The 17500-nt window shown below is 42.6% G+C and overlaps 1 protein-coding gene across 2 annotated transcripts in view; it reads left to right on the top strand.

The window, feature by feature from the left end:
* LOC143038591 (uncharacterized) overlaps window positions 1-17500 on the top strand; it is a 457103-nt gene that overhangs the window by 340992 nt on the left and 98611 nt on the right. Inside the window, exon 1 of one of the 2 annotated variants that reach the window (XM_076208001.1) lies at window positions 13611-13683. The exons of the other annotated variant lie outside the window; for it this stretch is intronic. Coding sequence (XP_076064116.1) covers window positions 13626-13683 — 58 coding nt within the window. The 5' untranslated portion in view covers window positions 13611-13625. Of the gene's footprint in view, window positions 1-13610; window positions 13684-17500 lie in introns of those variants that run through there. 2 annotated transcript variants of the gene reach the window in all.

The raw sequence follows: 17500 nt of genomic DNA, 5'->3' as shown, positions 1-17500 counted from the left end.
ACTACATATATAAATACGAAAGTTCTGCCTTTAGTTTGTTCTTTTTACGTAGTATGTAATTAGTAGTGAAACTGATATGCATCGTATGTCTATCTGCAACCGATTTCAAGTGGTCCTAAAAATGATAATTTTGAGTTCTTATTTTTAAACTCACTGAGGGTCAAATATGCATTTTCAATACTGTGATGAGCACACTAAAACCTGAAAAGAGTTCATGATTTTATTTAAGTTACACCAAAAAATATAAAATTGTTTGTTACCTTGACTTACACCTTGACTCGATTACTGTAAATATCTTTTAGGATCATATAGGGACCAACGGAACACGAAAAACAATCCCAGGCAGGTAAAATGAATTCAACTTCATTTTGGGTTCACTACAACTTCCTGGTATGTAAGGCCCGTCTACTCATTTACGATTACTTTTCCCCTCGCCCTCCACCCCCCCAACCCCCCACGTGCGCACGCAATAGATTCGCAGGGGTTAACGAGGGCCGAGACGAAACTCATTAGCCACGTTTGGAGGAGCCCCCTCAAGGGTCTCTCTGACGAGGTAAAGGGGATATCACATTGAGCTAATTTTCCCCCAACATCCGGTTCGTCGGCGGTACCGCCCACTTTCAGAACTTTTTTCCGCCGTAAAATCACAATGGCAAACTGTTTTGTTTCCTCAACAAAATTTCATAGAATGTCATTTGATATGCTTGAGGCAATTATTTTCCTCCATCATATCAGATTCCTTCCCGAATGCTGCGGGCTGCAAATCTACTCCAAAAGTCGGATGAAAAATAGCTCAGTGGGATAACGCGGAAGGGCGGGTGTTCATGCCGGCACAAGCACAAGGGAAGACACAGGCGACGACAGACCTTTCGGTCCTTAACGAGATCGAGCGAGGGGAGAAAGGGTGTCAACCATGGAAACCGTCACCAGTTGACAGGCAGTTATGACGGCATATTATCCAACCGAGTTTCGAATCATTTGGCTACAATAGCTTACACTGACGTTTTTCTTTCTTTCGTCTTCTCGTTCCTCTTTTTTATCTTTCGTTTTCTCCTTTCTCCTCCTCCTGCCCCCCCCTCCTATTCTCCTCCTTCTGCCTCTCTTCCTTCTCGTCTTTCACACCTTCCTGTTACTTCTCCTATTTGCCCCCTCTCTTCTCTCTCTCTCTCTCTCTCTCTCTCTCTCTCTCTCTCTCTCTCTCTCTCTCTCTCTCTCTCTCTCTCTCTCTCTCCACATGAGTTAGCTTACAAGATGTTTGAGGAAAGCCCATCAGAAATTTTCTCAACAGTGTTTAACCCTCGACTGAGTAAAAGGACCTGACCAGAACAACATCTGCAAAGGATGTCACAGATTCCCTTAGGCTGCTCAATAATAGTAATAATAATAATAATAATAATGATAGTAATAATAATAATAATGATAAGAGTTTATTGAAAACGTGGCAACCGATGGCTGAAAATACACATATTAAGTTAAGAGGGTACATAATAAATGATTACCTATACATATTATGATGCTGAAGTGATTGTGCACTATACAAATATATAAAACATGAACATATAAAAAATGAAAATGCGTCTTAGTGTTAATATGGTATTTGGGTGAGAAGTTGTTTAATAAGTGTACAATAGAAGGTAGGGGACTGTGTTTATATCTGTCCGTGCGTGGTGCTTTAAAAGGCTTGAGTGTATTGTGATGTCTTGTGGCCCGGGCAGGACGGTCAGCTTCCGACGGTAGCAGGTTACGGTGGCGAGGATGACGTAATAGCTTGAGGACGAATTTTCTTAGTGTCTCCTTGTGGTGGTCAGAGAGTTTGGACAGGTTGAGGATGGTAAGAGCAGCCTTGTAGTTGGAATAAGAGGAGCCTAGGAAGATTTTGCATGCCCTTTTCAGTACCCTTTCTAGCTGCCGTTCCTGAGTGAGATCGATGGAGGGGGTCCAGGCTGGAGATGCATAGCAGAGTTTAGGCAGAATAAAGGTGGAATATATATTCTGCAACTCCTTCTCTGGTGTTCCAAGTGATCTCAGCCTTTGCAGCATGTATAGTCGATAAGATGCTGCTCTGACGGTGCTTGTCACATGCTGCTTCCAGTCCACATTTGCCTTGCGTGCTCCATAGTTCAGGGTTAAGGCGTTATCCCATTGGGCTATTTTTCCTTTGACTGTTGGTGCAGATTTGCAGCCTGTAGCTTTCGGAAAGGAATCTGATGTGTTAGAGGAAAAGCATTTCCCTCCAACATATCAAATGACATTCTATGAATTTTTATTGAGAAAATAAAATAGTTTGCCCATAGTAATTTTGCGGCGGAAAAAGTCCTGGAGGTGGGCGGAACCGCCGATGAATTGGAGGTTGGAGGAAAAAAAAAAAATCAGTGTGACAATCCCTTAAGAAATCGCCGGGGGGTGGGGGGGGGCTGGAGCTGCAAACGCGGCTTCTGCTAAGAAGCGCGGCTTGAAACGAGCTCGACCACCAATCGGCTTCGAACGTTTGGGAAGAAAAAATAGATAAATGAAAAAATATATATATATATTCGGTGTAGTGGAAAGGAATTGGTAATGTAATTGATGAAATTTGTCGAAAGAAGTCCAGGTTTCTGTGTCTCGTAAGCCGTTTCAAGGAAGAACGACGCGTTTGGAGAAGAAAATTCCTCTTCTTCCTTTTTTTTTTATCTTTTCATCTCTTCTTATTCTGTGTGTTTGTGTGTGTAAAAAGAAATCGTGTCCCGAAGGTCAGGAAACAGAAGAGAGAACCACATCAGGATCTGCGAAGGCCGACAAGAGGTCCTGGGATCTATCCAAGGGGGTGGAAGGTGGGAGGAATTACTCGTATTAGATGATGTTTGTGTACGGTATGACTACACAACATATAAACATAAGAGAGGAGGAGACTGCGATATGCCAGAAGGCCTATACTAGGCAGTTTCAAGTCTATCACCACCTAGCATCCACATCCATAAAGTTGTCTAATCTTCTGTAATGTATTTACTTATTTAGTGATGCATTCGTTTTGTCCCCTCTGCTGAACAAAGGCCTCTTTCATATCATTCTATGACTCGCACGACTGCGCCAACCTCTGCCAAGTCACTTCAGCAAACTTCTCTATTTTATCTCTCCACGATGTACAGTATATGTATCTAGTATATACATATACCAAAGCCTTTTCCCCCCTTACAAGAGAGGTAGCCCAAAAAACAAAGGCATAGAAACCACTCCCACCCGTTCCATCCCGTACATACTGTACTCCACTCCCCTCTACCCTCTTCCCTCCCTCTTATCTTGGCACCTCCTGGATGACGGGTCATCCTGCATCTTGTCCAATGCCTGGGTCAGAAGCAGTGTCGCAAGACACAGCGCTTCCACAGCAAGGCCGCTTCATTAATCGGCGACCCCCTCCCCCTCTCCGTCCCCTCATGCAGAAAAGGAGAAGACGGGGAGAAATCCCTTCGGGCTGCATCAATTTATTATTTATACATACTCCCTCACCCTCCATCCCCCACCCACTCCCCCTCATGCATCACAGCATCATCCATACACAACCATTCTCCACTCACGCCTATCTTCTGTCCTCTCCCGTCCTTCTTCAACAGACATTCCCGTCTTTCCCAAAGCCCCTTTCATCCGTTCATCTCATCCTAGGTCGCCCCCTCATGTTCACTTCTTCCACACCTCTTTTACTAATCTTCCTTCACTCATTCCTTCCATGTGTCCAAACCATCCCAATATTCTTTCATCAGCCCTATCTCCCAACTTCCCTTCCACCCTTGTTCTCCTCCTCACCTCCTCATTTCTCACTCTATCTAGCCTAGTAACCCCTATCATACTTCTCAGGCACCTCATCTCAAACACATTCAAACTCCTCTCTTCCCCCCTTATGTTCCATGTTTCTGCCCCATACAGTGCTGTCGGCACTATCACTCCTTCATACAATCTCCTTTTTGCATCCATTTCCAAATGTCTATTTCTCATTACACTTTTTAATCCCCCAAGGCATTTACTCGCTTTTCTCAATCTACATTCTACCTCCACCCCTGCTCCTCCCTTTCCTGCCACATTCGCACCTAAATATCTAAAACATTCCACTTCCTCCAGTCTCCCTTCCTTAATACTCACTTACAGCTTGCTGCTACTTTCGCCCCTTGTACATCTCATCACGTTATTTTTACCCACATTTATCTTCAAATATGAAAGCCTGCTTCTTCTCTTCTACACCCTTCTTTGCTTCCTCATCCCACCACTCACTACCCTTCCTTCTACTTTATTTCCTCCCGTCGCCCTTGTTCCACACACCATCTTTGCACACCTTGTGACTCTCTTCTTGAACCATCCCCATTCCTCCTCCACTCCTAGTTCTACTCTATCCTTCACTCCTTCCCACTCCTCTCTCAGCTTCTTCTTATACTCCTTTTCTTCCTCATTTAAGCAGTTCACTCTAAGTACCTCCTTACCTTTTGCCCTTTTCTCCTTCTCCACCTGCCCTCCACTCTCATTTTACCTTCCAAAAATGATCTGATATTCCCCCACTCTCTCCCCTTAGAACATGTACATCCCTAACTCTTCCTACTATACTCCTGGTTACCACTAACGCTCTATCTACCACCCTTCTATCCACCACCGTCTCCCACGTGAACTTATGCTTGACTTTCTTCCTAAACACTGTATTTGCTATCAACTCTTTCGAGACACATCTCCACCATCAACTCTCCCCTACAAGAGTTTTTTCCTGGAACTCCACACTTCCCAATCACTCCGTCTATTGGTTCATTTCCTACCCTAGCATTAAGGTCACCTAATACAACTACATTGACATTTCTTCCTAATTCCTCTATGCACTCATTTAAATCGACCCAGAAAAACTCCCTTTCCTCCACACTCTTTTCACTACCAGGCCTATATGCACTTACAAAAACCCACATCTTCCTTCCCAGCCTCACCTTCATCCACATTAACCTTGAAGACACCTCCTTCCACTCCACTACACGCTTACCTATCTCTTCACTTACTAGTATAGCCACCCCTTCTCTCCCTCATCTTCTCTTCACTCCTGAGAAACTCCCAACTACACTCCCAAACTCACACTCGCCCCTCCCTTTCAACACATCCATCTTTCTTCCTACAAACATCCTGCCTATCTCTTCCCTTTTACTCTCATCCGTACCACATCCACGCACAATAGGAGACCCAAACCTTAGGGTACTGTTTGGAACACTCCTAGACCCTCTTATGCCTTTACTTTTTTTTTAGGAATGTCCCCTATGGGGTTACAGGTAGCAGAATTCCTAGTCCTATCCCCGTCCCGTTTTTGTCGCCTCATACGACTCAAGTGGGAAGACTCGGTGGCAGTATTCTTTTCCCCCACCACAGGGTTAGGCAAAAAAAAAAAAAAAAAAAAAAAAAATGAATATTCAGAGAAATGGTACAGGGCAGTAACCAGGGGTGCTGGGACAGCATAACGGAGGGACAGTCGCATTATAATAAAAGTGTCATAATTTCTCTATGAACAGAGATTTTCTTTATCACAGTCAAAATGATGTGTGGCTCTGGGCCATAGGGGCGCCTCATATAGACCCTAAATTATCAGCTGCATGCTACTTTGCCACAATAACATGCAGCCAATACCCCAGATGTATATAGTAATATGTATATAGTACTCCTGTCTGCAATATGTATCTAGGAAAATATCATAAACGTTTAACTTAATTTATTCCTCTTGACCCATTTATTTATTCTGGCTGCCGCCAGGTGATTTTATTCAATCGAAGTAAAAAGGAACACGCTGTACAACAGTGGAGATTTTTAAAGACTGGCGCCTCCGCAAGTCGATGGACTTGACTTTTGCGAGTGATTGTGCTGTGCATTCCTGCCTATGCGGTTGGTCGGCTCAGTCCTTGCAAATGTATTCATGTATTCGTCACGTGATGCTATTCCAGCGCGCTGGGGCAGCCAGACACACACAGACAGGCGGACAGACAACCAGTCAAACGGACGCACACCAGACAGGCTTCCACAGATCGTGGGGCGAATTTTCTCACTCAAGGGGGAAATCTCCCTTGCATTGCAAAAGTTAAACTTATCAAGATTAATTCCCTGAATGCGAAAGTTTATCTATGTTAATTCTAGTTATCGCCAGGCAATTTTATTCCACCAGGGGAAACCCCCCTCCCCTTGCACGCTGCATTCGGTTCCCAGCACTTAAAGAATATCTGAGTTTATTGATATGATGTCATCATTATTCCTAAAGTATATGTCATAATTTCTGCCATAGACAAAGATATCATGGAAACGTCTGAAGGTGTTTATGTCCTCTGAATGTACTACAGACTATAGGCGCCAGACGACCTTGGGGTGACTGGTGAGCAGGATGAAAAAAGCATCGCTCCATGATCTCATGGAACTGCCTCCAGACCTCAGAGCATCTAGCGCCTTGTGACGTCATGTCGGAAAGGTCGTGCAGACAGTTGCACGATAACTCTGTCGCGTTCGCGGATCAAAAATAACTCATCTCAAAGGGACGTAGTCAAGAATTTCCCATCGGGGGCATCGTATGTGAACCTTCAGGGTCCACAACAGTTTCGGGTGATCCATGATGTTCCTTGCATCGGCTGTATACCAACCGCTACTGCGTAGGCACCATTTTATTTGAAAAGAGAAAGATACTATCAATAATGATTGGCTTCTATGTCTTGGTTCCAGGAGGCCAGGAGAGATACTAAAGATTGCGATGTTTTGAATAACTGAAACAAAACTCTCCCTAGATATTTAGAACAATTAATATTGAGCCAAAAATGCGAAGGAGGTCCTTGATATTTTCTTTATTTATTTATTTGTTTGTTTGTTTTTAATGGAAGCCACACCTCGAGAACTTTATAGGAAAAAAATGGCTGCTAATGATCACAGCAGCAACTTTAGTCCCCAGGGTACACAAGGTGACGGTGGACGTTCCCACGACGTGTGTGACGTTCCGAACGGCAACGGATGTTCCGCAACCACTTTGTTGACCGTTCTCGGAACGATGCCGCCGCAGTGCGGGATCGAGGATCGTAAACATCTGATCTTCATCAGAATGGCCTCCACCCCCCACCCCCCCTGCTGCCCTTCTCTCTCTCTCTCTCTCTCTCTCTCTCTCTCTCTCTCTCTCTCTCTTCTTCTTCTTCTTCTTCTGAGTCTTCTGAGTCTTCTGAGTCTTCTTCTTTCTTCGTTCTTCTTTCTTTAGCGCCAGGCAATTTTGTTAAGCCAACGAACTTCATCCTGGAGTTCGGCGCCCTCCACCTGAATAGAATCACTCGCTGACATGTCCACCAAAAGTTTCTGCAGTGTCCACCGGTGGGTGGAAAGTCTATTTGTGCTACTGCTGCTGCTGCTGCTGCTGCTGCTACCAGACGAGTCCGGGAATGCAGTCGACGTCCGGTCAGCTCTGGTTCAGGAACTTCCGGTTCAGTGAGAAAGGCTGCCCCAGACAGCTGGTGGAGGGGATGGGAAACGGGGAAGGAGGAGGATGAAGAGGATGAGAGGGATGCGGAGGAGGAGTTAGGGGTGTCCTCATAAAGGGATGGTGAAGAAAAGAGAGAGAAAGGGAGGAATGTTTGGAAGAGGAGGAAGAAAAGACGATAATGGTAATAATATTGCTCGCGACATAAGGTGTCAGGGAAAATGTACATTTTTGACGCTAAGTGATTTTATTCAGCTGAAAATGATGGAGATGTGGTGCAAGGCCCTTGACCTGGAAATAATTGTCTGGCGTTAACCAAAGGAAAGTGTATAAAATGTGTCAGCAATTGAAGGAGATTAACCTGGTTGTATCCCCTCATGACCACATGCCCCTCAACTGAATAAATAGATCTACCGTGTAACACCTCATGGTTGATCCATCGATTGAGACGCCGTTATGCCACAGCTCTGCTCCGTCAGCTGAGTAAATCTGTTTGGCGTTAGCCCGGACGAAGTCGACAAGGAGCGCAAGGCTGAAAGATAGTGCGGTTATTTCTCTGCAGTCTGCAGCCAGATTTGATTCACGAGAGAGGAAACAACCCCCTTTGCCGCCACCTCTTTATAGACATACCTTTTTTCCGTGACGGGTAGTGCCACATTTTGTTTTGTTTTATTCTGGCTGCCTTCAAGCTATGTCGTTCATCTCCGTGTTGAGGAGCGTTGGAAGTAAGAGGCTCCGGCGGAAAAGGGAGTGGGAAAAGAAGGAGGAAAAGGAATTGGGAGTTCGAGGTGAGCCAGAGGAGAAAGTTGAGAAGGGAGGAAGATGGCTTGCAGGCATCATGGGAGGATAAAGATATCCGGGGGGAAGCCAAGGAGGTGGTGGGAGAGCGGAGGGAGGAGTCACCCTTTCTACTCCTACTCATGAAGGCCATGGACCGTGAAGGGTTGTTTGGTAATGGCGGTGGTGGTGTGCCAGTAGTAGCGATAGTGGATTGTAATGATGAAGGATAGTTATAGTGGTGGAAATGGTGGTTTTGAAGGCGATGATGTTGGTGGTGATAGTTGCTCTGATGAGGTCCTCTTGGTGATAGTTTTAATTGTGGTGTTGATACGAGGATCTGGGAACGATAGTGGTGGTGATAGTCGTGATGTCGCTGCAAAATATGTTTATAAGGTGATAATTGTGATGATGTTGATGGTAGTTATAATCTTATTGGCAAAGGTGCTAGTGTTGCAAGCAATGCCTTGGTTTGTGGTGTGTCTGATGGTACTTGGAATATTAGTAAGGGGTGGTTGGTAGCTGTGATAATGGATCAGTTAAGCGAAGTGTCACTTCAACGTCGTAAACAAAAAAAAAAGAATATCACTGATGTTTCCTCAGTCTCTTCTCATACGCCTGTGACTAGTCAGTCCCACGTCTCTCCTACGCCCAAACCGTTGGCGTATGACACGGACGGTTATCTCTCTCTTCCTCCTCTTCTTCTACTTCTTCTTCTGGCCATCTTGCAGTCACTTCAGTGTTTTGTTGCAGCCATACCACAGGACCTAGTGTCTGACTGCGGGGGCTTGGGAGGGCTAGGGGGGAGGATGGGTCTTCCGGGGGCTGAAGTGCTTACCACGGGCCCCCAGGCCATGGGAGTGCACAGCCAGAACACCACACTTGAAGTACTGCACACGAATTTACCCTTCTAGGTCCTACTCAGCCCCACACCCTCTTTATTTCTCTCTTTTCTCTCATTTTATCTCTCTTTTATCTCTCTTTCTCCATGTTATCTCTCTTTCTCTCTCTCTCTCTCGATGCGAGATTGCCTACAAAAGTAGACATGTCAGTAAATCATAGTCAATCTTTTTTCAAACACACACATACACACACACACACACACACACACACACACACATAAAGTTTGATCACTAGAGACACAGAAACGGTAACCCACGAGCATAGCTCCTATCCTGTATATTACATTTAGATAAGTATGAATACGTAAATACACAACTTGTTGGTCTCGTGGTTAGTATCTTAACCTCTTACGCATGAGGTCCTACCCAGGGCTTGGAAGTTCCACTAACACTGAAAGCTGCTACTGTCCCTCATAAGCAAGTTGTGTGTTTATATGTATAAGGTCACATCTTCGCCCTAACATTAGTCCATATACATTATATATGCGTGTATATATATATATATATATATACTGACTGGTTCCCAGTGAACAGATTAACATCTTTTCAACCACAATTCACTTTTAATTCTATGCCATCGCAGTCGAGACTGACGAGGAGCTCGAAGGAAGCATATGTTGGAAATTGAAACGTAGTCAAGCCGAGGACTCGAACTCAGCTCGGACGTGACGAAGTGTCAGTGACTTAGCTCATTGCGCTATCAAGATATGGCGCAACGGACGAAGTCACTAACACTTCGTGAGTGTAATAAATGTCAATCAAGAGTCCAGAACATCATCTATGATCATGATGAATCTCTCTCTCTCTCTCTCTCTCACACACACACACACACACACACGCACTCACGCACGCGCGAATCTTCCGTCGCATATGTGAAGCCGAAAGTTTTAATTGGACTTGGGTGGAAAGGTATGGATGGACGGAAGAGCAGCCCTGATGCGCACCAGGACTGACGTCCCATTGTCGATTTGGTTCGTTTCGTTTCCTTTTTTTTTTTTTTTTTTTTTTTCCACAACATTTGCACGTTATTGGCTGTTTGGAATATCTATTCTTTTTATTGTGTTTTTTATCGTGATTTATTGCTTTCGTGTCTGTTGTTACGCCTTTTTTATTTTAATTTTTTCTAGCTTCACGGTTGGATGAGCTTTCCCATAAACATTTCGCGTTCGATAGCTGAATGAATTTTCCCTCCACCGACTGGGCAATCAAGATAAACGACAGCATGAACCGCACTTAGGAAGGTATTGTCTGGTGTATAATCATGGTAGAAAAAAGGCTCACGCTTTATGCACAGAATGAGCGGAGAAAACATGCACACTTGCCAGCACGTGCTCCCCATGAGAATTTATTCGTCAGACTCCAGTGGTAACTAAATTACATTAAGCTTCCCTTCCCCCTACGCACCCAGCACTCACTCAACCAAACTAGCACTTTATTCTGCCCCATACAAAATTTAACCTTCTTCTACCTTTGCATAAGGCCCGTGATGGCTTGCGCTTGGTGCGGTGATGTTGGAAAGACTTGAGCCAACGATAGAAGCGCCATTTTCGGCGTCAACGTTTCAATTTGTCATCCAGGATGTGACGTCATATCGCCTTTTCTCGGGAGTAATGGTGTGGCGTCTATAGAATATGAGAGTGCCGTTCATTCTTCATTGTAACTTTACCATATATATATATATATATATATATATATATATATATGAGAGAGTGATAGGTGCGCGCAAATATATATATATATATATATTCATATATATATGATGGAGATGGAAAAAGAAGTCACGGGTCTGGTTCCAAGTTTTTGAGATTATTCCTGACTGGTTTCCCTCTATGCTTCTTCAGAGCGAAACCGGTCAGGAATAAACTAAAAAACTCGGAACTAGACCCGTGACTTCTTTTTCCACCTTCATCAACTTGTCACAATGTCCCAACATATATGTTTATACATATATATATACATACATAAATATATATATATATATATATATAAATATATATATATATATTGCAGAAACCACAGGGAAATTAAAGTCGGAATACTGAACGTTTTCGTCTATTACGACATCCTCAGAGTACAAAGAAATAAAAAATAGAACACAATATTTATACAGAAGAAAGAAAACTGGGATAGGTCATAGCCACATAAAACCTTCGGACATTATACATACAACACATTTAAATACAAATGGAAATGTTAATGTTAATAAAAATACATATACATTCATATACACATAGAAATGGTGATAGTAACAAGAAAAAATAATAATGAATAAAATAAAATAAGATAAAAAATAAAAAGAACAAAAACCATGTGGCCGAAAGGTCCATAGGACAATTGGTACAATTAGGAAACTAGATACTGCTTTACTATCCTATGATATTTTTTTTTTTTTTTTTTTTTTTTTTTTTAACCAAAACACAAGTAATATTATTATCAAATTGTACAAAAAAAAAGTAAAAGAAAAAAAAAATATTTAACAGAAAAACAAAAACTGGAAAGGTTATGCCACATAAAACTTTCGGACGTTATACATACATACACACTCATATACACAGAAATATTAATGATAACAGTAAATGAAAAAAAAACATACACAATCATATACACATGGAAATAATAATGGTAATAGTAAAACAAACAAAAAATACAAAAGAACAAAACCTTGTGGCTGAAAGGTCCACAGGACATTTGGTACCATTAGGAAATTTGGTACTGTTTTACTATCCTATTAATTATAATATATATATATGCATATATAGACATATATATACATATTATATATGTATATATATATATATATATATATATATATATACATATATAATGAAGGTGGAGAAAGAAGTCACGGGTCCAGTTCCGAGTTTTTTAGTTTATTCCTGGCCGGTTTCGCTCTATGCTTCTTCAGAGCGAAACCGGCCAGGAATAAACTCAAAACTCGGAACTAGAACCGTGACTTCTTTTTCCACTTTCATCAACTTGTCACAATGTCCCAGCATATATATATATACTTTATATATATTATATATATATATATATATATATATATATATATATATGTGTGTGTGTGTGTGTGTGTGTGTGTGTGTGTGTATGTGTGTGTGTAATTCACCATGGTCTTGGATCACGTGTTGGACTCGTGATCGACATCTTTTTCCCTCCCGGAAGAGAACTCAGCTCGTATATGGCCGATCTATGGGTAATGCTGCTACCTTACACGCACGCACACGCCCAACTCCCTGCCCACGAGAGTTGGAGTAACAACCCGCAGCGTAACGATACTGAAATTATTTCAGCCCTGGGCGGGATTCGAACCCGGACCTCCGTAGCGTCAACCGGGAACTCTACCAACTGCACCACGAGTTGTGTGTGTATACACACACTGGGCGACAAGAAGCGACAAAGAAATTTTCAGGAAGGAAAAACCAAGTCGGTGATTTTCAAAAATAAGGAATCTCCAAAAATCTGAACAAAAGCTTTCATCAGGGGCACCAAAATATTCCAAAAGTGCGTCTGGTATCCTGAATGATCTAAATTCCTGAGATATTTTCTTCATATTGATGAAACTGACCAAATCTTGGAGATTTCCAATGGAGCGAGCTGTCTGTGTATCCCTTGAGTTCACGGCTTTTGCCTTATCAGTGTTGACTTATGGTTTGATAACCCGTGATTCTGTGCAATATCGCGCTGGTAGGGAGAACAATGCGCTGACAGTTCTGTACTCGTGGTTCTCCGCCAGACTGGTATAAGTGTCTGGCATTTGTGCCTCTGTTACACTTAATAAGCCATGCCGTGTGCAACAACACCCTATCTCTCTCTTTCTCTCTCTCTCTCTCTCTCTCTCTCTCTCTCTCTCTCTCTCTCTCTCTCTCTCTCTCTCTCTGCACATATACACTAGTATATCTTCAATGCGGGCGAGTTAATAGGCCGTTTATGCACGTTTTTCTTCAGCATTCCTTACAATTATGTTTTATGGGAGCTCAACACTATGATGTGTACACACCCGCTTGTACACACACCTACACTCTTGCCAGTGCGCGCGCGCACACACACACACATATATACACACACACACACACACACACACACATATATATATATATATATATATATATATGAATATATTTAATATAATATATATATATATATATATATATCTAATATATATATATATATATATATATATATATATATATATATAATATATATATGTTTGTATGGGCATATTACCGGTATATACAATTGGTTCCGTCTTCGTCATCCATTTTTGTGTTTTTCGCCTGAGAGACTCGGAAGTGTGGATGAACTGACACCCCACGCTTTTTGTGAGAAACACCCAAATAGACAAAATACATTTCCATAGACGACTTGTGTGTGACGAGGTCGTATGTTTGTGTATGTATTTGTTTTCCAAAGAGAGAAAGTGAGAGAGATGTTTTAAATCCCTGAATCACACATGATACCATAAGGTGCAGTTAATTTATGATTCTTTTTCTTCTCTGTCTTCAGGTGAGTGGAGGAGCATGTACGAGCGCGTCCTGCAGCCATGGGGCAGCATCGCGGGCCAAGGCGTTGTCCAGAGTAAGTGGCGTTAGATGAAATGAACGATAAAATAAAATTCGTTTCTAATCTTTTCCCTGTCGAATATTGATGGGACGATGCCAAAGGTTTTAACGATTCCTGTACGGGTCCCTATACTGCTCTCAACTCCGATTCCGATAAATTATTAATAAAGTTACTTTGCTCATAAAGAATATGTTTCCCAAACCAACTGCAGGTATCGGACACATATCGGAATCGGAAGTTTAGAGCAATAGCGGTACCCGTATCGGAATCGTAAAAAAAAAAAAAAAAAAAAAAAAATTATTACCATCACTACTACTCTGAAGATACCACGGAACGGAAGTGGTTCATTAGGCTTCACACTGGGGCGAAAAAAAATCGACTTTTGTCCGTTGACTGGTGGAAGAGCTCTGCTAGTTGACAGGTGACTGTCAAAAATCGACCTCTCTCTCTCTTTCTCTCTCTCTCTCTCTCTCTCTCTCTCTCTCTCTCTCTCTCTCTCTCTCTCTCTCTCTCTCTCTCTCTCCCCTGTATGAAGGTCATTTTTGTTTACATAGCAAAGCTATTTCGTGTGTGTGTGTATGTGTGTATGTGCGTGTGTGTGTGTATGTGTGCGTGCGTGCGCGCGTGCAAACAGCCTATATCTGTGCTCCCTTTTTAACTTCATATTATTGAGAGCGACTTCTGAGAATGATTGTGTTTGGCTTATAATGCGTTTGTATCATTCCACATTGAAACCATTCCGAACTCTTGTAAGATCTTGTAAATTACGTTGTTCTGTTTGCCAGCCTGTAGGTTTGATTGCATTGGACAAGTCCATCTACTGTTGCTTGAGTTCATGCACAAACGTTTGCGTGTTTATACACACACGCATATGTATACCTGTATGTATATATATATATATATATATATATATATGTATATATATATAGTGTGTGTGTATGTATCATCTCCTGGTACTACAATGACGTCTTTGACATAATCTCTTCTCGTACACGCCAGGATGTTTCATTCGGCTAATAGAAGAAATCCGGCTCAGGACGCAGAGAGATCCAGAGCTCGAAAGGGGAGAGGGAGGAGAAGGTTTGCAGAGGTGGTAATTAAAAGACAAATAGACATTTGCACGCCAAGCCTAGACAGGTCAGATTCTTTCATTCTCTCTCTCTCTCTCTCTCTCTCTCTGTCTGTCTGTCTCTCTTTCTCTCTGTCTGTCTGCTCTGCCTGTCACTTTTTCTCTCATCCCGCCTGGCAATTTTGACATCGTCTAACAGAGAACCAAGTATGGCGTCGTCGTAACTCCGAACTCAGAACAAGAAGTCATGTCATGGGAAGGAACACGGTCGAAGTTGGGCCGGACTCGGCGTTTAATTCCAGGAGTGAAACAGAGAGAGAGAGAGAGAGAGAGAGACCAGACTGGGGAAACTCGTCTTTCTATAACGTCGCGTTTAAGTGAGACTAATCGCGCTCCACCTGAGACGGGTTGAGAACAAGAAAAAACAAGAACGTTACCGGCCGTGTGAAATTCAAAGAACCCGTCATAACGTCATGTCGCAGGTCGTAAAACACGTCATGACGTCCGCGCACAGATCAAAGGACATGTGGTGATGTCATGTCGCAAATCAAAGGACATGGGATGACGTCATGTCGCAAGTCAAAGTACATGAGATAACGTCATGTCGCAAAGTCAAAGGACATGTGCTGACGTCATGTCGCAGCTCAGAAGGACACACGATGATTATTTATTTATTATTTTTTAATCTTCGTAGTCGCTTTGTGCATGTGTCCAGTGGAGGTTTTTCCTAGTGTTGTAAGGAAATATTTTCATACAAAAAAGGAACAAGAAAAAGACTGGTAGAGACCATTAGGGATGCAAAAAATGTATTAGCACATTAATTCTAAAATGTTGCGGAAGAAATGCAACGTAGATCAGGAGTAAGATTCTGAACGTAAAGATGTCATGATGAAATGGAATGACAGTGATCACTGGTTGAATTTGCTGAAGATATTTCTTCAAGTTAGGAAAAGTTGCAATATATGAAGACTCTGTACATGAAATGACTACATATTGCAATATAAAAACTTCTGCGCCAAAATACCAGAGGTTTCCGTCTTTTGCCGGTGGAAGAAATTGCTTTCAATAAAAAGCGATTGAGCTTACGAAGTCGAAGGTGTCTCCGAACGACACCTAAACTGCACATATTGTTTATGACCATTTTGTTACAGACATAAGATAAAGATGGCTGCCACTTCGAACAAGGCAGTATTATTGTTTGTCATTTCATCCGTGCCTAACTCTTCCAACTTGTATACGGGTAGCTTCGGAAACTGGCGATATAACGTTATAATCTTATCGAACGACAGATGCGTGCCTAGTGTCGTCTTTTAGTCACGAAGTCTAGATATTGTGGAGTCACGATTAGTTTGTGATATATTTTTGCAATATGATTCTCTTGAAATAAAAGTTTTAACAAAACTAATAATACGAAAAACAACGTCAAGTATATTGATATGTGTCTGCCGCAGCAGTACTGAGACTTGGTCGTGGTGATGAAGTGAGCACAGCATGGTTTATGGGCATCGCCATATTGCCATTGTCAATTGATGTCTGTTGAGTGTCTCGATTTATTATTATCACTTTTCACTTAAGTCACAAACAAAACTGACTTTTTGCAGGAAACATTTGTTGTGTATTGTCAAAGTGTCAGCGATCTTTATCTCATGTCTGTAAGACAGTGACATAAACGATGAATACATGCAGCTTCGGATTCGTTCAGAGATTCGTGTCCATTTTTGCTCTACATCTAAATTCACCTCCTCCACATATTACGTGAAGGGCTCGGCGAACGAGACGGACATTGTCAGTCAACCTTCTGTCAGCAGCCTCGGTATCGGGGGAACTGCGCCTGAGGGCGTGGCCAGCAGGTCACTTGTCCTGATGCCGACACAGTCCGCAACAGCCTGTCGTGTCGTAATATCATATCTTTGGGCCATTCATTATTGTCAGGCCTACACACATACACACACACACACAATATCAATATATGTATGTGTGTGTGTGTGTGTGTGTGTATGTATGTATGAAAGTGTATCTTTAGAAGTAATAGCAGTTATTTTGTCAAGACGTACAGCCTCACTTGAACATGTAAGTGAATAACAGTTGTTGAACATACTTGCTTTTTACTTTATGTATAGTTTGTTTCATTTCATTCATTTGTTTGTTTTTCCAATATGCTTGCGTTTCTCAAGGATCAAGACAAGTGCGCAGGTGGCGTAAAACAAAGACTGAAGAACGCTGATTGCAAGGTGAGGAGACAAAAAGGAACAAAAGTAACGCGCACTGTGAAGAGCTTGACCTTGGCCCAGACTTCGTATCTTCTTTTCCTCCTCCTCCTCCTCCTCCTCCTCCTCCGCTTCCTCCTCCTCCCCCACCTCCTCCTCCTCCTCCTCCCGGTTCCCACAGCAGGATGTGCCCTTTATCCGAGTGTGGTGTGGGGAGGGGACGGGAGAGTTTAGGGATGAGGAAAGATGAGAGGAGAATGGGGCTAGAAAGAGAAGGGTAGCCTAAGGAAGAAAGAGGAAGGGAGGGAAAGTGTTCGGAAGAAAAGGAAGTAGGGAGGAGATGGACGGAGGAAGGAGGAGAGGTAGGGAGGGAGAAGTGTCTGGAGTGTATTCCAGAAGGAATGAGTAAGGAAATGTTGAGATGGCGTCTTGAGATTCACGATTTTACCATTTCCCAGTTGTCTTCAATACTACCGTACTTGTGAACGCAGCTAGAGCATCTGCATATGCTGATGCAACAGAAGTGCATTACGAAGTCCCAGGCAAGAAACTGGAG

This window comes from Oratosquilla oratoria, chromosome 2, assembly GCF_046742065.1.
Source record: "Oratosquilla oratoria isolate Oo_2021 chromosome 2, ASM4674206v1, whole genome shotgun sequence".
NCBI lineage: Eukaryota > Metazoa > Arthropoda > Malacostraca > Stomatopoda > Squillidae > Oratosquilla > Oratosquilla oratoria.
Note: the sequence above shows the minus strand (reverse complement) of the source record. Positions and strands in the feature narration are given on the sequence as shown.